The 27759-nt window shown below is 37.3% G+C and overlaps 2 protein-coding genes across 6 annotated transcripts in view; one reads left to right on the top strand and one right to left on the bottom strand.

Moving 5' to 3' along the window:
• Positions 1-8794, bottom strand: part of CWC27 (CWC27 spliceosome associated cyclophilin) — a 264667-nt gene extending 255873 nt beyond the window's left edge. The window contains exons 1-2 of one of the 3 annotated variants that reach the window (XM_054487499.2): positions 8150-8794; positions 2564-2660 (exon numbers count right to left, since the gene is read on the bottom strand). In XM_054487499.2, coding sequence (XP_054343474.1) covers positions 2564-2660; positions 8150-8191 — 139 coding nt within the window. In that variant the 5' untranslated portion in view covers positions 8192-8794. The remainder of the gene's footprint in view (positions 1-2563; positions 2661-8149) is intronic. The other 2 variants (XM_054487500.2, XM_063664846.1) reach the window with 2 other exon arrangements.
• SREK1IP1 (SREK1 interacting protein 1) overlaps positions 8505-27759 on the top strand; it is a 50621-nt gene continuing 31366 nt past the window's right edge. The window contains exons 1-2 of one of the 3 annotated variants that reach the window (XM_054487503.2): positions 8512-8826; positions 23039-23086. In XM_054487503.2, the coding sequence (XP_054343478.2) occupies positions 8613-8826; positions 23039-23086 (262 nt within the window). In that variant the 5' untranslated portion in view covers positions 8512-8612. Of the gene's footprint in view, positions 8827-23038; positions 23087-27759 lie in introns of all 3 variants that reach the window. The other 2 variants (XM_054487501.2, XM_054487502.2) reach the window with 2 other exon arrangements.

Below are 27759 nucleotides of genomic sequence, written 5' to 3'. Positions count from 1 at the left end.
CTCTCTGGTATTTTTTTAAACAAATATTTTAGTTTTGTAAAGAAATTTCTTTTAACTTGTAGCATATTTATGCTTATATTTGTCACTCTAAAGAATTAGTAAACTATTATTAAAGAATAAAAGATAAGCAATGACGTGTGGACCATGATGAGACAAGAATGATGTGAAATAAAGGTGAAGAGATTAGTAGTTACACAATGTATTAAACATTTTGATTTTCTTATCCACTTCTCCCTCTGCTCCCCACTTGTCTATAAAACAAACATAAAATTTTACTCCTTCCTCACACTGGAGGAACTAATGAAATTATCAAAGCTAATAAGCTTCCCTTTCATTCCTTTATATCTTTTTTGCCCTATTTTTTAATTGATAAGTTTTTAAAAGTTCCACTCATTTTAAATGTCCACCTAACTATGCTGCAAAGACCAAAAATCTAAGATTAAGTCTGTATAATATAGATCTTTTGGTTTTTTAAAGGCTATAAACCATCCTTTGGCTATGAACAACATTTTAGTTGAAGGCCATATCTGAGACTGCGCTCTTACTTGCTCACGTTTTTATTCATTTGCTTTTAAATTCTGGAAACTATGTTTTAAAAAAATTAATATGAGTGTTTCAAGATCTAGAAACATTATGACTTGTCTAAATCATAGAAGCAAAGAACTAAAATGGGGTTTTCTGGATTACATTTTTGAAACCTTGACTTAACTCATTTAGGAGTATCCTTGTTTAAATCAGTCCTCTTAGGCTTCATGTTAGCCTTTCCAATAATAATTCTATCTCTATTCAATTAAGAGGATTGGTGAATTTGATTAAGATAATTGTTCTGGTTATTTTTAAAATTATTTTTCTATTCTTTCTTCTTTCTCCTTGCATTATTATAAATAGGGGAATAACGGTTTGTTGTAATAATTGAGTTTTATCATCGCCCAACTTAAGAACCTCATTTCTTCTTCACTGTCACATTGTATCCAGATGTTTTCTGCTTCTTCCATTCACCTGGTCATGGATTGCAATTTACCATTCATTCTTTCTAATGTTTTTGTAATTTTACTCTCCTTCTGTAAAACTTCAGCTTTTGAATCTTCAAAACTTCTTACCAGAAACAAGTCTGACTTTTACATGTCTCCTGTGTTTCTCAACTTGGTTAATAGATATGTGAGGCCTCTCTGACTGAACTACCTACCTGACTCTATTTCCTTCCTGCCTGCCATAGCAATTATTAATAATGGTCTTTGCAGATGTCCTTTCTCTCTCTCTCTCTTTCTCGTTCCACTCCTCCCCACCTCTGTCTTTTGGAGAGGGGGTGGTATCTGGGTATTTTTCATTTCTTAAATCTTCATCTGATAATTATGTTTGTCTATTTAGAGAGATCTCATCATACCATACTACTGGATTCTCTTTCACACCTTGCTTCTGACCCAAAATGTTGTTTTCTGATACCTTGAATAAAACTGTCTCTAAAAATCAAATATAACTTAGAAGAACAATGATTTGCCACCACTGGAGATATTCCAAACCATATGTAAGATATTCTAGAAGCCAACAAAAAGCTCTAAAAATGGAAGGTTTACTTCCCTAAGAGAATACTCTACAGGGAAAAACACTTAAGTGGATGTATAATTCTGCAGCATTTTAAAAAAAGAAAAATAGTTACTTTATGACTCAAATCTAAAAAAACTAGAGACATTGATAATAATATCACTGGATGCTAGCTGGAAGGCTGTGTGGAGAAACTAGAATTTTGAACAGACATTTAAAAATGGGTAGACTTAAACAGTAAAAAAGGGAAGGAAAAGCATACCAAAAAAAAGGGAAACTAGTATGAGGATATGTATGAAAGTGGAAACGGGAAGGAAATGCCTAGGAAATAATGTCCAACTAAAACCATGTGGTTAGTGCAATGAGATAGAAAGTTGGATAGCTAGGAAGCCAAGCTGCCTGAGGATTCAAATACCATATAAACAAGTAAGAGACAAAAGAAATTAAAGATGAAAGACAGGAAGGGGAGCAGGCAAGAGGCAATTACAGTTATACAGGTGAAAGGCAGACTGGGGAAGAAATTGGTAAATTTGGTTTTACACTGGTTTTGTTATAGCTAACAATGGAAGGCTCCAGTTGAAAAGTCCACTAGGCAATTAGATATGTAAATTAGTACTAGGAAGAGAAGAAATGACTGAAGTTCTAAATGTGGTAGTCATTTGGATTGAAGTAACAACTAGAGAGTAATGACAATAGAGAACTAGAGGCAATCTTAGGGAATACCCAAATTTAGAGAATGAAAGAAAGAAGCGTAAGATAGCAAAGAAGACCAAAGAGGATCACAGTATTATTTGTTGAGATAAATTGCTCTGTTAAAAGTATTCAAATTTATTTTGGGTAGTTTTTATCTCTTATCTCTACTTCCTGACACCCAGCTCAATACCATATCCTCATAGCAACACCTGTCATTCATGACCACTATTTAACACTAGTCTTCAATGTTGTGAAGAAGACACTGCAGTTTATTTTTAAATTAACAAGAATTTCTCCAGTAGAATAAAAGTCAACAGTCATAATTTACCTTCCAAACAAAGTTGGATAAAATTTCTGCAAGCTTTAGGAGCTTCTTTGGACCACAACTCTATGTCAATATCTCCAGCTGTAGTTTTCAATAAAACCTGTAAAAAGAATATTACATTTTATTAAATTATTATTTTGCTTAATAATCAGTTGAATAACTATTTGTCTTGTAGAAATCACTAGTGAGTTTTCAATTTTAAAAGAAATATTAAAAATTGTGTTTGGCTTTTGTTGATATACTCAACAAAATGTCAAATATTCACTACAACTCATTGTACATTTAGATCTTTCAAAATACCATTTCAGAAAAAGTTTGGGATTTAAGAAAAAAATAGCATATATCTTTTTTAATCACAGAAAAAAACTTCATTCATTTAGAAAACGGTAATACCTAAAGTGAGAAGTTCACTTGAGGCTAGGAGTTCAAGAACAGCTTCGGCAACACAGAGAGATCCTGTCTTTAAGAAAATTTGTTTTAATTAGTCAGGCATGGTGGTGTTCCATGCTATTTGGGAGGCTGAGATGGGAGGATCGTTTGAGCCTGGGAATCTGAAGTAATAGTGAGCTATGATCATGCCACTATATTCAAGCCTGGATGACAGAGCAAGACCCTGTCTCAAAATAAAACAAAACATGACAAAACCCCAATAATGCAAATTTGTTATAATTGAGTTTCCCATTGCATCAATTCCAATAAAACTGTGTAGCAAATTAAGAAATTAAAGAATAATTAACCCATTAAATTGTGACATTATAAGACAATTTTATAATTACCCTTTTTAATTACCTTTTACTCTCTCTGCTCATTTAACATCATGCTATTCCTAATTTACAAAGGAACATTGTTAATCTAATTCTGGTTTGTGATTTACTAAAATATTATGTCTTAAAACCACCTTCTATAGTAAATAGAATCCCATGATATCCTTTCCACCAGCTCATAACAGCAGATACTCCTTGGTAGAACCAGAAACTTTGCAACAACTAGAATCCCTCCCTGCTGGGCCCACAGGAAACAGTTTATAATTGTCTTATTTATAACCACAAATAACCAAAAAGAATGTTAGGCTCTAAATTTGAACATTGTGGCATAGCTGGAAACCAATTTCTCCAGTATTACTTCTTCTTTTTTCTCCCCTAGTATAGCAAAGTAGATCACTGTCAATAACTTGTGACCATCACAATCTTTTAGAATGCTCTTTCAAGTAAAGAGTATGCAATACAACTGTTCAAAAACATGAGCCTGTTTCCCATGGAAGGTCAGTATCATCGATACTAAGTCACATTTCACCACCCCAAAAAGAAACCCTGTACTCATAAGCAGTCACTCCCTATTTACCCCTACTCCTACTCTTTGGCAGCCACTAATCTACTTTCTGTCTGTGTAGATTTGCCTATTAAACATTTCATATAATCAGAATCATACAATATGCGGCCTTTTGTGTCTGGCTTCTTTTACTTAGCATAATGTTGCTTTCAAATTGTATAGGGGTCTTTCAGTTCTACACACCTAGTTTTTAAATGTCTTGAAAATCACAATGACTTTATGCTCTTACTGGTAAATATTTCAAGACACAATATATATTTAAGGCAAAGTTCACCATTGAAAATAATAAATAGAAATCCATATTTCCAATGGTCTTCATAATAATTTCTGATTTTTTTGACAGATTTCCCATGCTGAGGTATCAGCTCTATCATGTTCTTATGACTTGCTTGTTTATATTATTAATATTATCTTCAATAAGAAATTTGTGATGGCTGGTTTAGTTAATCTAAATACTATGGTCTATAAATCTATTTAGCTAGTCATTATGAAAAATTACATCACAATGCAATTTTTTTTTTTTTTTTGAGACAGAGTCTCGCCCTGTTGTGCAGGCTGGAGTGCAATGGCACGATCTCGGCTCACTGCAACCTCCGCCTCCCGGGTTCAAGCAATTCTCCTGCCTCAGCCTCCCGAGTAGCTGGGACTACAGGCACCCGCCGCCACACCCGGCTAATTTCTTGAATCTTTAGTAGAGACGGGGGTTTCACCATGTTGGCCAGGCTGGTCTCGAACTCCTGATCTCATGATCCGCCTGCCTCAGCCTCCCAAAGTGCTGGGATTACAGGTATGAGCCACTGCACCTGGACTTTTTTTTTTGTTTTGAGACGGAGTCTCACTCTGTCTCCCAGACCGGAGTGCAGTGGCGTGATCTCAGTTCACTGCAACCTCCACTTCCCTGGTTCAAGCAATTCCCCTGCCTTAGCCTCCTGAGTAGCTGGGATTACAGGCGCACAACATCATGCCCGGCTAATTTTTTTGCATTTTTTTAGTAGAGACAGGGTTTCACCCTGTTGGCCAGATTGGTCTTGAACTCCTGACCTCAGGCAATCTGCCATAGTCTCCCAAAGTGCTGGGATTATAGGCATGAAACCACTGCACCGAGCCATCATCTTTTTATATATATCAAATAATGCATTTAAACAAAGGAAAAAAATACAAATATATATAGATTTTCTCCCCATAGCTCATGGGTGGTTTTGCACACCTACTGAAGTAGGCACTCACTGGTTTAGAAACCACTGCTCTAATGAACACACTAATTACATCATCCCTCCCTCCACAGGCTCTGGAATCAGGATGCCCAAATTCAAATACCGGCCCTTCTGCTTACTAGCTTTGTTACCTTGCACACACTATCTGACATCTCTGTCACTTAATTTCCTAATCTAAAAATGGGATAATAATATCTTTTAGGATTTCTGTGAGGACAAAATGAGCTATAATACATAGACTGCTTAGAAAAGTAAACGACAAATAGTAAGTGCTCAAAAAATGATAGTCATTATTACGTGGTTTTTTGGCCATAGGCAACTTACACTTAGTAAAAAGAATGCATATATAATTGGGCCACCTTGCTCACCAGGGTTTCTTAATCTTTTCATTAATAAGCTACTGAATTAATAAAGAAGGTATATGGCTCCTTCCTCCTCTGACCATATATTCTCTTTGGCCATCACTACTTTGTAGGCCTCCTTGGCTCTTTCTCTTAAAATTCCCAATTAATACTTTGATAATATCGTGTTTCTTATAAATATATATGCAAATATACTTATAAAGCCATTTTGATTTTCAAGACATTTAAAAACTAAGTGTGTACAACAGGAAGACAGACCCCTATCATTTGAAAGCAACATTACACTAAGTGAAGAAGCCAGACACAATTTAGAATAAGTGATCGTAATATGTGGAAATTTCATCTTCAGGGAATTACCTCTTATGCTTAAAAACTTTCTATCAAGTACTACATTTCTTTGCCTCATCTTCAGGGCTAGGGTTACAGCAAAACATAGAACATTTATGGACAACCAGGGACCAAGCACTGGTATCATGTATCAATTACTTCCCAAGCTGATACTAAGTTCTTTGAAGGGAGGAATTTTGTCCCATTTACTCTGAATGTCTCTGTACCCTTTCAGCACCTAATGTACCATTAGATAGTAAAGGCAATAAACATTCATTGAACAGACTTATTACATTTGCTTCAAATTCTTCACAGACCAAATTTTTGTCCACACTCTTAACCTTACAGAACTTAGAGGCTTTAATATCTTTGATGAGCCTTATGCTGGAAAAAGTCCCAAGTTGTTTTTGGATGAAAACTTGGGCCCTTATGTTATCATTCAGCCCATTTCTGTTCAGAAGACAATATTTATCACATTTTGTAATTAAACATTTATTTGCATGATTATTCAGTCAATGTATACTTCACTCAACTAACTCATGACAACTGAGTCAATGCTGTGTTTTCTTTCCATTGTCTCCCTAAAACCTAGCATAGAGCCTGGCAATTGATTTGCTCAATCATTATTTGTTGAATGAATAATCTACTCAGGAACGTATCCTTGTTAAAGCTTTTCATCTATACGACCATGTCAAATCTTCCTTTAGAATAAAGCAATTAAGTCTGTCCTTGACCAGCAGCAGTATAACCTCAAACTCACTGATGCAATTAATACTTCTCAAAAACTAAGAAAAATATAGTATTAATTCATCCATCCATTCATTTATTCAATACATATCTGAACTCCTTCTATCATGTATCAAGTACTGTTCTAGATGCTTGTCTCTGCCCTTATGTTCCTTACATTCTATAGGGGGAAGGTAGGAGGAAGGATGCAGTAATACTAAATAATTAATAAATACCATGGAAAAAAACTAAAAAGGTTAAGGGGGCCAGAGACTGCTGGGATGCAAGGCATGATTGAAGTTTGCTATTTCATAGAAAGTAGATAAGAAAGGGCTTTTTGCTAAGGTCAACACTTGATTAGACAGAGGAACAGCAAGTGTGAAGGCCCTGTCTGGCAGGATGGTAAATCTACTCAATCTCTTACCAGTGTTTATTAACTGGGGGTGATATTGCCCTCAAGAAACATTTGGAAATAGGAGGAGGTAGGTATTTTGGGTTTTCACATTGATATTAAATAAGATAGGTGAGGGGTGGGATGTACATACTAATCTACAATGCCCAGGAGAAGTTCAAACAAAGAATTGAAAGAATTGATCTGCCCAAAATATCCACTAAATTTTTGCTGGGAATTACAGCATTTTTGGTTTCGCTTTTAAATTGCTCTCATTACATTATCAAATGTCAATGAATAAAAGACTGTATAAATTATTTATAATGCAATCATGTAACAAACATTGGTATGTTGTGTAAATTTAGCTTATCTTAATTCAACTATATACTTCCAATCTCATTTTCTCCAACATGCTGATCATCAAACTTCATATGTGATATAAGCTAGGTCTCAATTTAAGAATTCAGGTGACACTTATTCCACAACAGACTCTTCTGCCTTGTACAGCATACAAACATCTTGGATGGGAATTGGCATACCTTAGCCATCAAATCAATCAGAGAAACCTTTCCCCATTCTAATGTGGTAATAGTCCCCATTTCCCACTTTTTCTGACTGTCAGTCATCTCAGGTTTTAAAACCAGCTCAAAAGATACCTTTTCCATGAGGCTTTTCCTAACTTCCCCAGTTGTTCACTACTCAGTACCGCAATAGCAACCTGGTCTCTTCTCCACAAGCACGCTTATCAGACATACAGGCTTTTGTTTACCTGTCTGTATCACAAACTAAACTATAAGCTTTACCGGGAAAACAACTACCTTACCCATCCATCTTTGTATCTCCGGCGCCTAGTACAGTGCCCAGTGCCTCGCAGGCGTTCAATTAATGATTGTAGAAGAAATGGAGAATGAATGACCTCCAAGTTAAGCAAAGAATATACCAAACTCAAAAATGTCCGTTTAAAAACCTAAGACCCCAGAAATCGGCTGCATGAGTTGGGTTAAAGCATAAAATAGGACCGGAATGCTGGTAGGTAGAGAAATCTCCACTTTTTCAAGTACATCCTGAAAAGTACCAACAGCAGTGTTTCGATGCAACATTGTCCACATGCAGGAATAAAGACAACACTTCTCGTGGTCTCTTCCTACCACGAGATCCCGAAACCCATCCCCCACCCCAAATCCGGGAAATCTCACTTTGGGGATCCCAGGACCCCAAGTTCCCTAGATGAGGCTCTCACCTTCCCATTCGTGGGAGGCTCCTGGATGTAGATGTTGCTCATCCTGGTCAGTACAAAGGACTCTGCTCCTTATGGGGGATGAGAGCGGACGGCCGGCCACTAAAGCTGTCCGCCTACGAGTACACTCTTCCTTAAGTCGAGTGGTGCAAGAAAGCTTCAGTTTGTCAATATCACGCAAGACAGGGACACCAAACACTACCCTTGCCCAAAGGAGCCCCTCACGGACGCCGCCATGTTGTTACCGGACCCGAGCACCGCTAACCCTGAGAAGGGTTATTCCAATGTACTCCAGGGAACAAGAAAAGTCTGTAAAGTTACTATAGCTTAATGTAATTTGTATTACAATATTAGAAGGGACACTTCATAAGTGTTGGCGGTGTTTACACTACTCGCGTGTGCAGATCAAACTCAACTCCCCCCCCAAAACTATCAGTGATGGTTCGGACCATGTGTCTTCTGCAATATGACTCGTCCGGAAACTGCATCCGCATCTACTGGTTCTGCTGTCGCTAGAGGCGTACAGGGCCTTCCCGACCTTAGCGAGGGTGCTGCTACGCTGGGGGGAAAAAAAGGCCGCTTTGACTGTGCCTTGTTCTCACAGCTGGCGGGGAAGCAAGCGCCTTTTCGAAAGCCGGAGGCTCGAGTGACCCCTCTTACCACCGTCATGGCAGTCCCAGGTAAGGAGCAATTACAGGGCCTCTGCGTCCGAGCTCCGAAGGGAGCGCAAGGGAGGGTAGGGTAGGGTGCGGGGTGTAGGGAGCAGCGCCCATGGGGATTTAGGCGGAGGCCTTAAAATTCACAGGTTTGTTTTGTTTACATGAAAAAGTTTACACTCCAAACATAAACTCTGAAGGAAAGAAAGTATCTTTCCCCCAGGAGCCAAGCCCTAGCTGCTTGGGATTACAGGGTAAGTGTATTGTGGAAGGGAGGGAGGAGGGAGAGACTGTAACTGTAGGCCTAAGGGGGCAAGCGGCCAAGAAAAACTACCTTAACTGTGGTATGGCTTAAAACTAAAATTTGAAGTGGGAACACTTGGCCGACCCAGGTAACCGGAGGCATCGTTTGTCTTAGAAGTCGCTAGGACCCACCGGGTGTCCGGGTTCTACTCCTAGCTCTTCCTGTTGTATGTAGCAGCTCCGTGGCCATAGATTGGTCGCTTTGTGCTTCTGGGCCTCAGTTTCCTTATAAAAAGAAGGAGCTTTGTTGAATTATATATAAGATTTCTTCTAATTCTCAAATTCTATGTCCAGAAGTTACTGACCTAAAAACGGTGAACTCTGCAGAATAATTACTTAAAAGATTTTCTCGTTCTCAACTACCAGCTTACTTGGAAGTTCTAGTAGCGGAAAGCATCTCCTCAAACCGGCTTTGCCACTGCAGAACACTGATTGCAGGAGACATTTTCAGAAATACACACTTCTCCACCCCACCTCCCAAGTTGGAAATTCCCAGTGCACTTTAGTAATAGAAAAGATTCTGAGAATTACTATGGTTCAGAGCCCTAACTTTGTTTAAACCTGCCCTTCCCAGTATTATTTGACCAGATTCTTTGTTCTGTGGCAGCTTTTTTGAACCTCCTTCTACAGATAGCTGTTATTGGAACACCGTGCTTTTGTACTAACTGCAGTTTGCGGAGGAGTACATCTGGAGCTGTGAGAGAGCAAATGTACACTCTTTATTAAGCCTACTGTGTGCCAGGCACTGGTACTGGGCATTGAAAATACAGTGGTGAGCAAGGTAAACATGGTTACGCTTCACACAGAACTTAGAATTTAGCAGTGAAGAGAGAGAAATTTACAGAAAGCGGGACAAGTGCCATGGCAAGGAAAATACAAGACCTTAGAAAGCACAAAGTGAGGACACCAAACACATACAGGATGGGCAGAAGGACTTTCCAAAGGATGTAGCACTTAGGAGGCGATCTAAATTGTAGGAGGGGTGGCTTGAAGGGAGAGGAGACTGCAGTCGGAGGAACTGGATACGTAAAGGAAGAGGAAATACGTGAAAAGAGGAAATGAAAGATGTTTTCTATGGATGGAACTCAAATACAGATTGGAGATAAGTGAGAAATTAAGTAGAGAGGTAGGAACTGTAGTTAATATTGACTAATATTTATGTGTCAAATATGTCAGAATAAAAGATGTTTTCTGTGGATAGAACTCAAATACAAATGGGACGTTAAGTGAGAAATTAAGTGGAGAGATAGTAACTGTAGCTAATATTGACTAATATTTATAAGTCAAATATGTTGGATACTATATCAAACATTGTATTCTATCTCATTTAATATTCCCAACTGCACTGTGAAATGAGTATTAATATTCCCATTTTACAGATGAGGACACTGAGGGACAAAGAAATCAAGTAATTTGCCTATTATGAGACAGCTGGAAAGCAAGAAGTCAGTCTGGTTCCTCTAGACTGTGCACTTCATTCATTTTGCCATCGTATAGGATAACTTACAAGGTAGTTTCCAGCTCTTTAAGGACCTGTAGGCCATGACAAGAGGTTTGGCATTATCCTATGGATAGTAGGAAGCCATTTAAGGATTTTAAAGCAGATTCACATTTTGGAAAGATAATTCTGGCTAGAAAGTAGATTGGAGACAAAGTTTACCAGTTAGGAGTAATTCTGGTGAGTTCTGATGATGTGTGGCTGAGATGTGGTCTCAGTAGGTAAGGAGAGAAGCGGATAAATTGAAGATACATTTTTGGTGGTAGAATCACTAGGAGTTGGTGATAGATTCAATGTGGGTAGGTAAAAGAGGAAATGAGGTTTACCTGGGTTTTACTGTTAAGCAATTGGGTGGGGCTATTTACTGATATGACAACACCTCACAAGGGGCAGGGGTTAAGGGGATGATGATGACATCCAATCTGGGGCTTGTTGTGTTGAGGTTAGTCAGACATAGGAATGCAAATAGTTAAGAGATATAATTTGTAGCTTAGGAAAGAAGTCAGAGTCAAAGACAATGATTTGGGTGTTATCCACACACATAATAGGAGGTAAGGCTATGGGAGTGGAGCACTCTGCTTAGATGGTGTGTAGAATGTGAAGGGAAGGTCTGTGGCTGAAGCCTGGTCAACATCTAAGAGGCCAGCAGTGAAAGATCTACACAGTAGTAGATCTACACAGTAGATCTACACGGTAGATTGCCAAGGCATCCTGATAGGCCAAGTCAGCTCTAGTGATCTTTATCCCACACAGCTGCACCCAAAGTTGACCTGTTATCACTGCTCATTCATTACTTGAGCAAGCCTTTTGGGCACCTGTGTGATGTGGACATGCTGGAGGACACAGTGTCATAGTCTGTACCCTCATAAAACTTTAAGCAGTACATGAAAATGTGCTACTTAAGAAAGGGGACAAAAGTGATTTTTTAAGGCCTCATTAAAATTCTCTTAAACTTAGACCAGTGTTATAGATATGTTAACTTTCTTTCAATTCAAAATAATGCTTCAAAGTATAATAATGTTAAATTGTGCCATTAAGCTAGATGGCAAGCTATAAACTGTTTAAACCCAGCAATAATTGACATAATAGGTGGGACAGTGCTGTAAAAGTACAATGCAAGTGTCATTAGAAAATACAGATACAGAAAATCATGAGATAATTTCTTGGATGATCGATCCAGACAGGGTGTTAAAGGAAAATAGGGCTAATCTAAACTTTTCAAGGTGATCATCAAGGAGGACAAGTATTATGTTATGCTCTTTAATTTTAGGTTTAATGGATTCAGTTTGGCATTTCTTGGGGTGGTCCTGCTAGTGATTATGACAAGGTATGATTATAAAGTAACAAGGCTGCTTTCTGCAAACCACACATAAAAATCAGCCTTGTCTGTTTTATGATCATGTGCTTCACCTGTGTTTCCATAGCATTGTGTATAAGCGTATACCATTATGTAGGTAATACAATGAAATGTAGGCATTTAGGAAAATCTCACTCTTAGTTGTTATTATAGAAATAATATTTGATCACAGGTTTCAGTGAAATTTACTTTCTTTGAAAAAACTGCTTTTCCCGTTCACAGTTGTTGAAATTACCTCCAACATTCATGTCAGTGATTCACCACTCTCCATGAAGAGTTGAACTGGCACAAGTGGCAATGTATGGTACTGACGTAGTTGGCACAAAACTATTTTCTTATTATCTCCTTCACTGAAGCCCTATAGCCAAGGTAGGGAATTTTTCTATGGCCGAGCTAACATTTCAGTCTGGCACATCACAGTGAATAAGATTTTTAAAACACATTATGATAGTATCTTAGTAATAGAAGAATTCTCATTTACATCCAATTTTTCTTTATTCCTAAATTAGACTATAGGTAATTTGTATTATCTCTAGTCTATATTGCACATTGCTGCTAAAATAATTTTCCTGAATCATATATCTGATCCTGTCATTGCTGGGAGGCATGAACTTAGTTCTTGACTCCTATCTGTGAATTTTGTAATTCTCTTCAAGCCACTTAACCTTTTGGAGGTTCAGTTTTTGTGTCTCCATAATGGAGTTGAAGGCTAAGGTTTCTTAAGCTTCTAAAGTGTTAAAATGCCAAATCTCCTCATCTGTCTCTGCAAGAATGAAGTGCACACTCCCAAGCATGACCAAATCACTCTTTCTACTCTTTTCTTCCACCACTCCCCTCATGCATTCTACAATCCTGCAAAAATCTGACTTGGCCAATTATTCTGTGAACCTCTCAAGTGCTTTCCTACCTACGAGCCTTTGTTATTACTTTGTTATTACCTCCTGTATTGCCTGTAACTACCTATGGGAAGCTTTCCTGATCTCTTGGCTGAAACTCTTGCCTGCCACTTCTTCATGCTTATTAAATAGAGCTCTGGGTCTTTTATGGAACCTGGCACATTCTATCATGGATTACAGCTGTGGTTGCATTACCATAGATAAACTAGTATAGTGTCGCTTCCCGTGGGCTGCATGCAGCTCAGGACGACTGTGAATGCAGCCCAACACAAACTCGTAAACTTTCTTAAAACATTATGAATTTTTTTTGTGATTTTTTTTTTAAAGCTCATCAGCTATTGTTAGTGTTAGTGTATTTCAGTGTATTCTATAGTTTATGCCCTCATAAAACTTTAAGCAATACATGAAAATACTACTTAAGAAAGGGGACAAAAGTGATGTTTAAGCTCTTATTAAAATTCTCTTAAACTTACACCACTGTTATGTTAACCTTCTTTCAATTCAAGATAATGCTTCAGAGTATAATAATGTTAAATTGTGCCATTAAGTTGGATGGCAAGGTATAGATAAACTGTTTAAACCCAGCAAAAATTGAGATAATAGGTGTGACAGTGCTGTAAAAGTACAATGCAAGTGTGGCCCAGCAAAGCCAGAAGATTGGATATCCCTGTAGGGGCTGGATTCATCCCTATGGCTTCTCTAACATCGAGTTCAAAGTTATACCCATCACAGGTAAATAATGAATAATTAGAAGGTTGATTACTATAACTGCTGCTGAGCAGAAATAGTACTAAACAGATTAAACTAATACAGTCTTCATTCTGTTTCATTAGGTAATTAAATTTCTGTCTCTTCTTAAACAAATTTCTCTGTCTCTTCTATGTTTTTTTCTTTTTTTTGAGGGGGACGGAGTCTCGCTGTGTCGCCCAGGCTGGAGTGCAGTGGCACTATCTCGGCTCACTGCAGCCTCCGCCTCCCGGGTTCAAGTGATTCTTCTGCCTCAGCCTCCCAAGTAACTGGGACTACAGGCACATGCCACCATACCTGGGTAATTTTTTGTATTTTTAGTAGAGGCAGGTTTCACCGTGTTAGCCAGGATGGTCTAGATCTCCTGACCCTGTGATCCACCTGCCTCAGCCTCCCAAATTCCTGGGATTACAGGCATGAGCCACCGTGCCCAGCCTCTCTGTCTCTTCTTATACCTTTTTTCTTCACGGATTAATTGTACTTTGTGAGGCATGTAGACTAAAGAGTTTTATACATTTCATATCAGTATAAAACTCATATCAGTAAACAGCTCTTTGACTGGTTTGCTGTTTCTCCTTTTGGAGTCAAATGATTATGAAGGCTTTTTTAAATTTTAATTTTATTTATTTATTTATGTATTTATTTGGAGACAGAGTCTCACTCTGTCACCCAGACTGGACTGCAGTGACGCAATTTCAGCTCACTGCAACCTCCGCCTCCTGGGTTCAAGTGATTCTCATGCTTCAGCCTCCTGAGCAGCTAGGATTACAGGCGTCCACCACCACGCCTGGCTAATTTTTGGAATTTTAGTAGAGATGGGGCTTCACCATATTGCCCAGGTTGGTCTTGAACTCCTGGCTTCAAGTGATCCGCCCACCTCAGCCTCCCAAAGTGCTGAGATTACAGGTGTGAGCCACCACACCTGGCCTATGAAGGCATTTTTAATGGACTATTAAGACATCTGCTATTTCAGAATACTTGCATTGAGAAACTCATTTAGCCTATTTTTTAAATTATCTTATTAATTACCAAAGTATTAATGTTTTAGTAAAAAAGCGTCTAATTTCTACTGCTTTGTCTACTTTGACTTTGGTACAGTATTTGGGGTCCCAAAAAAAGGAGTGTATCTGTGAATTTTTAATATAAATGGTAGAAAAATAAAATACTTGGAATTTTACTTTGCATCAACTTAAGCAGAACATATATATTATATAAATAGATATTACCACTTATAAAATATGGCTGCAGTTTGAATTTTAAAAGCAGAAGAAATTGAAATTGTTTTTATAGGTTCCCAGATTGTAACTAAAACCATAATGGAGTAACCAAATGTAAAACTTGTTACTAAACAAAATTAATCTAATTGACTCTAATCCAATTAAAAATGAAAAGAATGGATCCTGTGACAGAAGTAATTGCAATTTCTAATTACTTAGTACTAAAAAACTTGCTTAAGCTGTATATGTTTAAATTTAAGCGATTGTAGAAAATATTTTAATATAATGAAAATGTCAGGCTTCCCTAAATTCCAAAATAGACAATAGGAAAAATATATTAAGTTCTAAGCATCACTGTTAAAATTCCCAGTGACTGAGTTGTTGCCTTTGGAAAGATAGGTGATGTAAAATTTCAAGAAAATAAATTTAAATCGAATATGACATTCCTTTGCGGACCACTGACCAACCTGAAGCAAGTGTTGAGGACTCTCCATCTTTCTCTCAATTTTTCTCAGTCCTTTTATTTTGTCCCTTCTTTTTGGTTTTCTCAATATTTTCTGTTTCTTCATTGCCTACTGTTAACTTTAAAATTTTTTTCTTTTGTGCTAACTACTAAGATGTAATTTACATGTTTTAAAAACAGCACAGATCTCAAATGTTTGGCTTGAAGAATTTTGACAAATAAATTGAGTGTGTGTGTATACGCACATGCGTATTTCTTAGCTGGCAACTGGGGTCTAGAGAAGTTGCCAGTTTCCAACTTCTGAAGTATAGTCATGCACCACAAAATGATGTTTTGGTCAATAACTGACCGCATATACAATGGTGGTCCCATAAGATTATAATACTCTTATTTTTACTGTACCTTTTCAATGTTTAGGTATGTTTAGATACACAAGTACTCACCATTGTGTTACAACTGCCTGTAGTATCAATACAGTGACATACTGTACAAGTTTGTAGCTTAGGAGCAGTAGGCTATACCATACAGCCTAGGTGTATAGTAGGCTATATCACCCAGGTTTATGTACACTATGACATTGCCACAAGGACAAAATTTCTGTGTTGTGCCTAACAACACATTTCTCAGAATGTATCCCTGTCATTAAATGAAACATGACTGTATTTTCTTAAGCTTATAACCTCAAATCAATAAGTATTTGTTAAGCACCTCTTAGCAACTCTACATCATGGTAAGCACTGAGTTGGATTCAAAATTATGTGGCTACTTTAAGTTACTGAAAGAAAAAGGACCAGCCCAATTACCTGATTCCTCCCACTATCACCCAAGTTGTTTAACAGAATACTAGATTCAGAGTAAGCCCTTAATATTTAGCAAGTATAAGAATGAAGACTGACATCATGAATTAATAATATTTTATTGAAAGTCTGCAATGTAACCTCTCTGAAGAATTTACAAATGCAATCATTGCCTTTTGTCAGATAATGTTTACTTGACAGTTACTTTTCTTAGTGTTACAGTTTTGTTTGTTTGTTTGAGGGAGATTTTCCAGATTGGTTTTTGAAAGGGTAATTTAATCACCTTTCACATTTTAAAGCTGCCAAAAGGTATATAGTGACATGTCTCTTACTCAAGTCCTTCTCTGTCTGGACTTAGTTTTCTTTCTTCAAGTAACCAATCTATATCCTTACAGAGGTATGTCTAATATCTTCTGTAAGAATTAAAGAAAGAGGTAAGAAACATGAAAAGATGGCTCGCCAGTCAGGACAGATTTATTTAGAGGAAACAAACCTGAGAGGCGCCTTCTGGCCAAGTTAGGTCAGAGGCACACTCACTTACAAACTAAGAGTTTTTAAAGATTCAGGGTGGGAGAGTTTATCAGAGGCTTGGACTGCTTCTCTGACTCTTTGTTGTGCTTATCTGGGAGGGAGAGTTGTGTGTCTGTTCCCATACATCTTTCTGCAGCTGCAGGCCTATCAGTCTGCATTTAGCTTTTCTATCCTAGTGCACCTGAAGGGAAAGGAATGTGCTTATTAAGGCCCACTATTTTACTGGGGCCCATTGTATGAGGGTGAAGTTTGGCAGTTGCTCAAGAGACTTTCCCCCCACCTCCCTTTGTGCCCAGCTGTCTTACCTGTATGTTATTTTCTGTTCTTTCTGGCTGCTTATAATTAGAAGAGAAGTAATTTCCTTGAAATGCATGAGGCTAGAAAGGGAGCTGGAATTTAAAGTGGTGGTGTTTGTCTGAGATGACAGTGCTCCTGCTCTATCATCTTTTTTTTAATATGAATGGCAACATGCCATAAACACTGTTCTGCACCTTGCTTTTTTTCTTTTTACAGTATATCTTAGCGATCATAACATCATTAAAGACCATCCCCATTATTTCATACCGTAATTGATTTAGCCAGTTCCCTATTGATATTTAAATTATTTCTACTCTGTCTCTATTACAAACAATGCTATAGTGAATAACATTGTACATAAGTCAGTATGCATTTGTGCAAATAAATTGGGAGAACTAATTCCCAAATGTGAGATTGTTGTGTCAGAGAGGTATGTACACTTGTAATTCTGACAGGTTTTGTCCGCCTGCTTTCCATAAGAGATAGTACTAATTTATGCTCCTGCCAGCAATGTATGAGAGTATGCCCCCCTACACTTCCTTCAACCTTTCAATCTTCGCGATTCTGATAAGTGAAAATGGAATCCCAGTATAGTTTTTAGTGTACATTTTGCCTGTTGTTTTAAATAAGACTGAGCATATCTCCACATGTTTGAGAGTCATTTCTATTTCCATTTCTGTGAACATCCTTTGCCCATTTTTTTTCCTGTTGGTTACTGATCTTTTTCTTAATGATTTGCTGAGATATATACATAGGGATAGTTGCCCTTTTTTGGTCCTATGAGGTGCAAATATTTTTTCCTCAAGTTTCCATGTGTCTTTTGAGTTTGCTTTTGGTGGTTTTTGCCGTTCAGTTTTTTTCCAATGTCAAATTTATAAGTTTTTATATAATGCCTTTTGGATTGCAGGTCATGATTAGAAAGGAAAATTTTGAGATGGGCACACTGTATTACTCTGAACAGCCTTAGCAAACTTCAAAAAGGAATGGAGCCAAGAACTGCACAGGAGCCCAAGGCAGGGAAGTAGGTAACTTAGCTGAGTAAGGACCTCACAATATAGCCCTACTATAGTCAGTTTGACATGGATTTTGAGTACTGTTATATCAGCCAGGGTTCTTATTCCAAACAATAGAAACTGACTAGTTAACTTAAGCAGAAAAGGAAAGATATCAGGTAGCTCAGTGAATCTAAGCAAAGCCTGCATAATAAGGGTGAGAAAATAGAAATGACCCAGGGAACCCATATCCAAGATCCTGCACAAGCCCAAACCTGGTTAGGGCTGCTACTGCCAGTGACATCAGTGCTCCTGGAAACTGGATCCTGACAGCAGAATGAATTAACTTTCCCCACTTCATTGTGTCACTTGTCTCAGATCTATTAGGTCAGTTGCCTCAGATTCAAACTCTTGGGTAGAAGTATTCAGTTGCCCAGACGATCACGAAAATTAAAGACTAATGAAGCTGAAATAATAATTTAACCAAAGACTGGTGAGGAACCAGCTGATATAAAGTACTTTATTTAGAGTTCTGGTTATATTTCCCTGTCATGTAAAAGTTTCAACTTTAGTAAAGAAGATGACCTGCCGAGAAAAAGTTTCATAGCTTGTTTATTCTAAAACTATGGGATACTTGAGTGATGAATTTTCTCAGTGCCTTTTGTCATGAGTTCAATTCTAATACATGCTGAGATAAGATTATTTCAGATCTATTACAACATTTTTATTCTGTTGTAGTAATAGTAATGATGCATTTAGCATAATTTTATTCAATATTTTTTAGCATCTACAGTTTCTATGGAAACAGATTTAACACTGACTCCAATTCTCTGAGCTTTTCTCAACATGCAGTTGTTTTCAAAATGAAAGACCCTCAGATTATATTATTCATTTGATTTTATTCCAGTCAGTTATTCTACAATATAACATATTTGTTTTTAACTATGACAGGGTTTACAGGGAAACAATGGGATTAGAGCACAATGCTCAAAAGCTTCAATGACACATTAAAAAAAGATAGGAACCAACATGGTGAAACCCCGTCTCTACTAAAAATACAAAAATTAGCCGGGTGTGGTGGCAGGCGCCTGCAATCCCAGCTACTCAGGAGGCTGAGGCAGGAGAATCTCTTAAATCCGGGAGGTGGAGGTTGCAGTTTGCTGAGATCACTCCACCGCACTCCAGCCTGGGTGATAGAGCAAGACTCAGTCTCAAAAAAAAGGGCCGGGAGCAGTGGCTGACACCTGTAATCCCAGCACTTTGGGAGGCCAAGGCAGGCGGATTACGAGGTCAGGAGATCGAGACCATCCTGGCTAACATGGTGAAACCCTATCTCTACTAAAAAAAAATACAAAAAATTAGCCTAGCTTGGTGGCGGGCGCCTGTAGTCCCAGCTACTCAGGAGGAGGCTGAGGCAGGAGAATGGTGTGAACCTGGAAGGCCAAGCTTGCAGTGAGCTGAGATCACACCACTGCACTCCAGCCTGGGTGACAGAGGGAGACTCCGTCTCAAAAAAAAAAAAAAAGGTAGGAACCTAATAGAAACAGTAGCACAGTTTTACACGTTAATTGGTTAAAAAAATGCATAAATACTACAATAAGTATGACATTTTACCTCTTAAAAGACCTGGAGTTTGCTGTGCAAGTGAGCTTCAGAAGAGTTGCAGTTTATGAGTTATGAAGTGACAGTAAGAGGGCAATAAGAAATCCATGAAAAGTTGTAACACCAGATGTTGATGGATGTTCACAACATTTGCGGTGAACTGAGGTCACTAGAAATGTTTTGAGATATATGTGCTTGTGTATTTTGTATACTCCTGTGTGGTTCAGATCAGCTGGATGCAATGTTCTGCATTTACTTAGTGTTTTATGTGGATGAAAATCACATTATGCTCAAATTTTTCCCTAATGTATCAATTACATTAGAACAATACTTGCATTTTTAAAACAAGTATTGTAGTAGAACAGACTGTACTTTTACTAGAATAATTAGAGACAGGGTCTCCCTCTGTCACCTAGGCTGGAGTGCAGTGGCGCAGTCATAGCTCACTGTAACCGTGAATTCTTGGGCTCGAGTGATCTTCCTACCTCAGCCTCCCAGGTAGCTAAGACTAAAAGCACATGCCACGACCAGCTAATTAAAACAAAGAATTTGTAGAGATGTGGTCTCACTATGTTTCCCAGGCTGGCACCAAATTCCTGGCCTCAAGGAATCTTCTGAAACTGCTGGGATTACAGGCGTAAGCTATGATGCCCCATCTCAATAATGTATACTTTAAAATAATATTAAAATTTAAGGGGAAAATAACTAATGTTTTAACTTCATAACACCAAAGAAATAGTTTTAAAATCATATTTGTTTTTAAATTAGCACTGTTTTATGTTTGGACTGTATGTATTTAAATATCTTATTTAGTTAGGATTATATCTCCATTTCAAGGGTTTGGAAATTATATGCCCTTTACCAAGAAAATGGAATAATACCTGTAATCCCAGCACTTTGGGAAGCTAAGGCAGGCGGATCACGAGGTCAGGAGATCGAGAGCATCCTGGCTAACACGGTGAAACCCCATCTCTACTAAAAATACAAAAAATTAGCTGGGCGTGGTGGTGGGTGCCTGTAGTCCCAGCTACTCGGGAGGCTGAGGCAGGAGAATGGCGTGAACCTGGGAGGCAGAGCTTGCCGTGAGCCGAGATGCGCACCACTGCACTCCAGCATGGGTGACAGAGCAAGACTCTGTCTTAAAGAAAAAAAAAAAAGAAAAAGGAAAAAAAAAGAAAATGGAATAATACTATACTGGGCTTTCGTTGGTTGATTGAAGCCACTATTGGAGGATAAAATTAGTTTTAACTATATATGCATACAATGGAATATTATTCAGCCATAAAAGGGAATAAAATTCTAATACATGCTATAATATGGATGAACTTTGAAAACGTTCTGCTAAGTAAAATAATCCAGGCCCAAAAGACAAATATTGTATGATTTCCCTATATATATGAAGTACCTAGAATAGACAAACTCATAGAGACAGAAAGTAGAATAGAGATTACTAGGGGCTAGAGGGAAGAGGGAATAGTCAGTTGTTTAATGAATACAGTTAGTGTTTGGGATGATGAAAGAGTTTTTGAAATGAATAGTGATGATGGTTGTACAATATTGTGAATGTACTTAATACACCTAAATTGCATACTTTAAAATGGTTAAGATGGTAAATGTATGTTATTTATATTTTATCACAATAAAAAGAAATCAGTTTTAATTTTTCTCTGGTATCTATATCTTCAGCATTGCCTGCATGTACTACTAATTATACAGGATTACTGTATTTGTAAATATTTATCAGAACTGGGTGGATATATGACTAGTTTGTTTTGTCAAAATTTGAATGTTGAATTTAGATATTTCTTATAATACCTAGCAATTACAGTAAATGTTCTGGAATTTCACCAATTCCTGTAAGAAATTAGATATTTTTTCCTTCTAATGAAAAACAGGAAAATATTTGTTAACCTTAATGTATGTATGTATGTATATATATATATATAAATTATTTTACATTTGAGGGACAGGCCAGAGTACCCTGGAATTTCTTCCTCAATGCTGTAGAATTCTTGGAATGTTTAAACTCTTAACTGTTTGCTAGATTTTTTTTTTTTTTACTTTCTTTTATTTTTCAAATTTTATTTTAGATACAGTGGATACATGTGCAGGTTTGTTACCTGGATATATTGCATAATGGTGAGGTTTGGGGTACAAATCCCATCACCAAGGTACTGAGCATAGTACCCAACAGTTTTTCAACCCTTGTCCTCTCTCCCCTCCCAATGGTCCCCAGTATCTGTTATTGTCATCTTTATGTCCATGAGTACCCAATGTTTCAGCTCCCACTTATAAATGAGAACATGTGGTATTTGGTTTTCTGTTCCTGTGTTAATTCACTTAGGATAATGGCCTCCACCTGCATCCATGTTGCTGCAAAGGATGTAATTTTGTTCTTTTTTATGGCTGCATAGTATTCCATAGTGTATATGTACTGCATTTTCTTTAATCCACCATTGATGGGCACGTCAGTTGATTCCATGTCCTTGCTATTGTAAATAATGCTGCAATGAAGATGTGAGTGCATGTTTCTTTTCGGTGAAATGATTTTTTTTTTTTTTTTGGATATATACCCAGTAATGGAATTGCTGGGTCGAATGATAGTGCTGTTTTAAGTTCTTTAAGAAATCTCCAAACTGCTTTCCACAGTGGCTGAACTAATTTACATTCCCACCAACAATCTGTAAGCATTACCTTTTCTCCACAGCCTCACCAATATCTGTTGTTTTTTGACTTTTTAATTTAAGAAATCTCCAAACTGCTTTCCACAGTGGCTGAACTAATTTACATTCCCACCAACAGTCTATAAGCATTACCATTTCTCCACAGCCTCACCAATATCTGTTGTTTTTTGACTTTTTAATAATAGCTATTCTGACTGCTGTGAGTTGGTATCTCACTGTGGTTTTGATTTGCATTTCTCTGATGATTAGTGATGTGGAGCTTTTTTTTATGTTTATTGGCCTTGTGTGTTTGTCTTATTATATTGAATTAGAAAAAAATATTATCGATGTATTTGTCAAATAATTTGAGAAAATTGGCCTTTCTGTTGATTTATAAGAGTCATATAATTTAGTAGGTCATTAAGCTGGGTCAGAGATGATTTTTTGTTGTTGCTGTTTCTTAAAAAAATAAATTCTACTGGGTGCAGTGGCTCTTACCTACAATCCCAGCACCTTGAGAGGCCAGAGGAGGATCACTTGAGGTCAGAAGTTTGAGATTACCTGGGCAACAAAGCACAACCTCATCTCTACAAAAAAATTTAAAAGTTAGCCAGGTGTGGTGGCACATGCCTGTAGTCTCAGCTGCTTGGGAGGCTAAGGTAAGAGGATCACCTGAGCCAGGAGCTGGAGGCTGTAGTGAGCTGTGATCATGTCAGTGTACTCTAGCCTTGGTGACAGAGTGAGACCTTGTCTCAACAACAAAAAACAGAAATTCTGTAACAAATGGTTTTTCTTAGCTTTTTTCATACAATAAAGTTTTTAAGTTTTTGCATATTTATTTACTTCCTAAAATTCTATCCAATTGTATTTCAGGTTGCAACAAGGACAGTGTCAGAGCAGGCTGTAAAAAATGTGGCTACCGTAAGTATTCTAAAAGATGACATGTTTTGCATTATTCATACTGGAATCATGGCCTCTTTGGGCAATATAATGTAGCATCCTGATTTCAGGGGCGCAGTTGCATAGTCCTTTAGCCCTAAGCTAACATCTAGTTACAGAAATTCCTCTGTTAGCAGTAAATATTCACTTTTCTTCCCTGCTTTAGACCCAGTAAAAGGTAGCTATGTATCTGATGACTACCAAAAGTAGCATGAAGATACAGGTGGTTAGTGGTAGATTAAGGAGTTTGGAGAAAGTATATTTTTTAAAAACTATATACATACTTATTCTTTTCCCCCTTTCCACATACTAGGAGAAAAAGTGAAGGCAATGCAAACTATTTATGAAGATTTTTTGTGTTTATTGCATTTACTTTAAAGATTTAATTGGTCTCAGAATTTCTGCTCATGGGTGAAAACTTGATTTAAACAATTATTAATCTCCATTATGATTAATTGAATGAAAAGGTAAACTTAAGCATGTGTAATTATAAATATAAATTTGTAATTTTATACTGTAAGTAAATATTCTTTAGTTAAATATAGTAATGCCTAAAGCTTTAGTAACAGCTATAGCAACAATATTTGCTATTTTCTAAGTTGTTTGCAGACCATGTGAATTAGCCTGGATTGTTAATACACTCCAATTCATTGAAGAGTTATTATGTTTTACCAACTAAGAGTGATTTGACAAAAAGATGTTCATGCAAGAACATGTGATAAGAGAGTACTCGGCATAAATCTCCATCAGAAGGGCACATTAAAAGAATGCTGAGAGAACAAGTCACATACTTCCAAGCAAAGCTAAAACTGGCTCAAGGGAAGCTTGCTCAAGTAGCAAAATTGCATATATAACTATATATGTCACTCACATAAATGAAAATTGAAGAATGTACTTGCACACAAGAAATGAGTGCAATGAAATCTTTTCTATTTTCAAATTTGTTTATATTTCTGCTTTGTTTACTTTCTTTCAACCATTGCTAACTTAAGCTTTGTTTACTTTCTTTTAATCATTGCTGACTTACCTGCCTCATTTCTTTATTCAAGAATTAAGAACCTACAAATGCTTCATTTACTTCAAAATCTGGAATGGATTTCCCAGTCTGTCTACTAATATCAGTCTCTATACTTGGACTTCTTTTAACCTAATACTTTGAGGAAAGCAATTAAATTCATTTTCTGGAAATAGAATATTTGTTGATGTAGTATCCTCATGGTTATTTTAAGACAACAATGGAAATATCTGCAGTAATTAGAATTCTTTAGGAGAAGCCAAGTCAGCAAATAGTTTTGTCAATATTTCCATATTTCGTTATTTTTGCTTTATTATTTAGATCTTTGATTTTAGTGATTTAGTTATTAAACAATTTCTGATTTGTCTCCTGTGGAAAAATTTAGTCATATGTCCCTTCTGTGTTAAATTTACATCTCCACAGCTATTAAAGATGAAGGTCTTCTCAATTTACAAGTCTTTCTAATAGAAATTGCATTTACAAATTAGCTTATCTTTTATTTGGGGGCCAGAATTTTTGTATTGCTTGTATAAAGGTAAGAGAAAGGTCAAGAAGACGATTTGAAATATTTTTAATGCCCAAAAATATGGGTATTTTTCAGTTGTTTACAAAAGAATATTCTCTCTCTTTTGTTGCAAAAATAGTTGTTCAGATTGTACAATTTAAAGAATTTCAATACTTGATAGAAAAAGCTTATTTCTCAGTATATTTCAATAGTGAATATATTGTTTTTTAAAGTTTCAAGTTAAGTTTGAATATATTATTAAATAACATGGGTCTCCCTTTCTGTGGCAGAATTTCCTTAGCAAAATTAACTTAAAAGAAATTCACAGGCTGGGCGCGGTGGCTCACGCCTGTAATCCCAGCACTTTGGGAGGCCAAGGTGGGTGGATCATGAGGTCAGGAGATCGAGACCATCCTGGCTAACCTGGTGAAACCCCGTCTCTACTAAAAATACAAAAAATTAGCCAGGCGTGGTGGCGGGCGCCTGTAGTCCCAGCTACTCGGGAGGCTGAGACAGGAGAATGGCATGAACCCAGGAGGTGGAGCTTGCAGTGAGCCAAGATTGTGCCACTGCACTCCAGCCTGGGCAACGGAGCGAGACTCTGTCTAAAAAAAAAAAAAAAAAGAAATTCACAGAAAAAGAGTTATTTCGATAATGAGTTTTTATTAGAATTTCTTTTTAAGTTGGTAACTTTGGAATATTTAAAAACAGCAAGGACACTAGGCCTTGGGATTATTTATGGGATAAATGTCTCAAATAATCATGATAGTTCTCAGAAAGTATGATGAAAAGATTAGTATAGTAGACCCAGTGGTCGATCATAGCAGCAGGAAATAAAAACAAATATGTAAATACCTTTAACATTTTACACAAATATAAATTTGTCACTTTTTTATTGCCTGTTTATATGTCTGTTTATTGGTGTTCAGTCTTATGTGTGTAAACCACATCTGAAATGCATTTTCTATTTTTTATAGTTTGCTTCTTCAAAGGTAGGCAAGAAGTTACTTGTAAAGAAATTTATCATTAATTCTCAACCACAGGTGGTACTGCCTCCCTAGAAATCTGTAGAGGTGTTTTTTTATTGTCAGCAACAGGATGAAGGGTGCAGCACTATGACGCTTACTATGTAGAGCCCAAAGATTATAAACGTCCTACAATGGTAGGACAGTCCTGGACAATGAAGAACATTCTGGCCCCAAATGCCAATGGCATTCCCTTTGAGAAGCAGGTACCTTGTCCCATTATTTTAGATTCTTTTTTTCCTTTTACAGTCTTATTGCCATTGCCGAATTTGTCAATTGCTTTTTAAAAGCAACTTATTTACATCTTTCTAAAAGTACAGCTTTTGTTTCCTAGAAACAATCAAGCTTTTTGCTCCACATTTATATTTTGTTGACCTATATGATATTTAATTAAACATATTTTAGAATAACAACAGACTCCTCATAGAGTAAAATATCAGATGGTGGAGTAAAATAATATAGGCATAAACCGAGGGAAAAGTGACCAGGAAAATATGGAAGAAGAAACAAGAGCATGTAGCATCACATTAGCCAAAGGATGTGGGGGAAATTGTCAGGTGCAACAGATAAGAGTTATAAGAAATGAACTGAAAAATGTTCTTTGGGTTTGGCAGGTAGGATGCTTTACTTCCCTTAGCAAGATCAGTTTAAGTAGAGTTGTAGGTCATGAAACAAACTGTGTAGATTCAGGCCTGAGTGGTGGGGGATGAAATAGAGAAAGCCAATGTAGTCTCCATTTTCAAGAAATTTCCATGAGAGAGGTAGGAAACATTAGGTAATTTCTGGAAGAAACTGGGATAAATGGAGAGGGTTTTTTCTTTTTTCTTAAGGTATAAAATGTTGGTATAGACTGAGGGAAACATTAGAGGACATATTGCAGATACTGGAGATAAGGAAAGATTAAGCAAGTTCTTCTAAGAGGTATGACAAGGATACCTCTGAAGTTTGGAAGAAACTGAATGAGAATAGATATAGATGTTTTCAGGTGGTGATAGAACGTAGGAGATCCAGCGTGGTAATCTTAATTTTGTTTGTAAATTAGAAGACAGGACTGCCTCCTTAGGTAGGGAGTTTGAGTAGGACAGGACACTGAGTGATGAATGTTTTGAGACAGGTACCAGTTTGGGAAAGTCATTGAGGGAAGTAGGAGAGGAAGTTAACTAAGGACAAATAAAAAATGCTAATATGCATGAACGTGTGGTTGTTACACTCAAGCATTGCCTGACCACTCTGTGGGGTGGTGGGGGAGTGGTGGGTAACAACCCAGAGAAATAGTAAGTTTGAGTCAGATTCGTTTGTCTGCAATGAGGATGAACAAGGGTATATAAAAGAGTCAGACTTGTAAAAGATTGTTCATATTGTCAGTAATAAGAGATTTGAGACTGGGAGAAAATGAAGGTATTAAGGAAATGAAGATCATAATGAGAATCAAAAACAGATCTATGCATAAGTGTAAATGAATGAAAAAGCTAGAAGGATGAAAGACACAGTCAGAGTTTAATATTGGAGTTTAAAAATTCAAAGATAAAACAGTTGCAGATGATAACAAGGACCATAGTGTGGCCATGGAATCTAGAATGTCAGGGAACCCAGAAAAGCTATCCAACAACCTAGGCTGTCCATTCCAGCTCGTGGCAGGGCTTGGGGTAAAGAGTTAGAGTATGAGCCATCAAAAAATTTCAATGAATGGGGCTGTTAACCTGCAGCAGGGAGCTGAGTGGACAGTTAGGGATTACTACTTGGAAACAATATTGAGAAGCCTGGAGACTACTAATAATACTGAGGTAAAGGATAATTAACTATAGAGAAATGCCCTCAAGGAAGAGCCAAATATCCCTTAAGTGTGGTGGCAACACTATGTGAGCACATAGGACAGTTACATGTTTAAGAATCTATTGAAAAAGACTAGGAAAGGGGCAGTGATCAGCTAGGTCAGTGGGGAAATAAAACAGATAAATATGAGGATAAGACTTCCAAGGAAGCTGGCCAGGCGCAGTGGCTCATGCCTGTAATCCTAGCACTTTGGGAGGCTGAGACAGGCAGATTGCTTGAGCCCAGGAGTTTGAAACCAGCCTGGGCAACATGGTGAAACCTCATCTCTACAAAAAAC

Source organism: Pongo pygmaeus, chromosome 4 (assembly GCF_028885625.2).
Source record: "Pongo pygmaeus isolate AG05252 chromosome 4, NHGRI_mPonPyg2-v2.0_pri, whole genome shotgun sequence".
NCBI lineage: Eukaryota > Metazoa > Chordata > Mammalia > Primates > Hominidae > Pongo > Pongo pygmaeus.
This window is presented reverse-complemented; position numbering and strand designations above follow the sequence as displayed.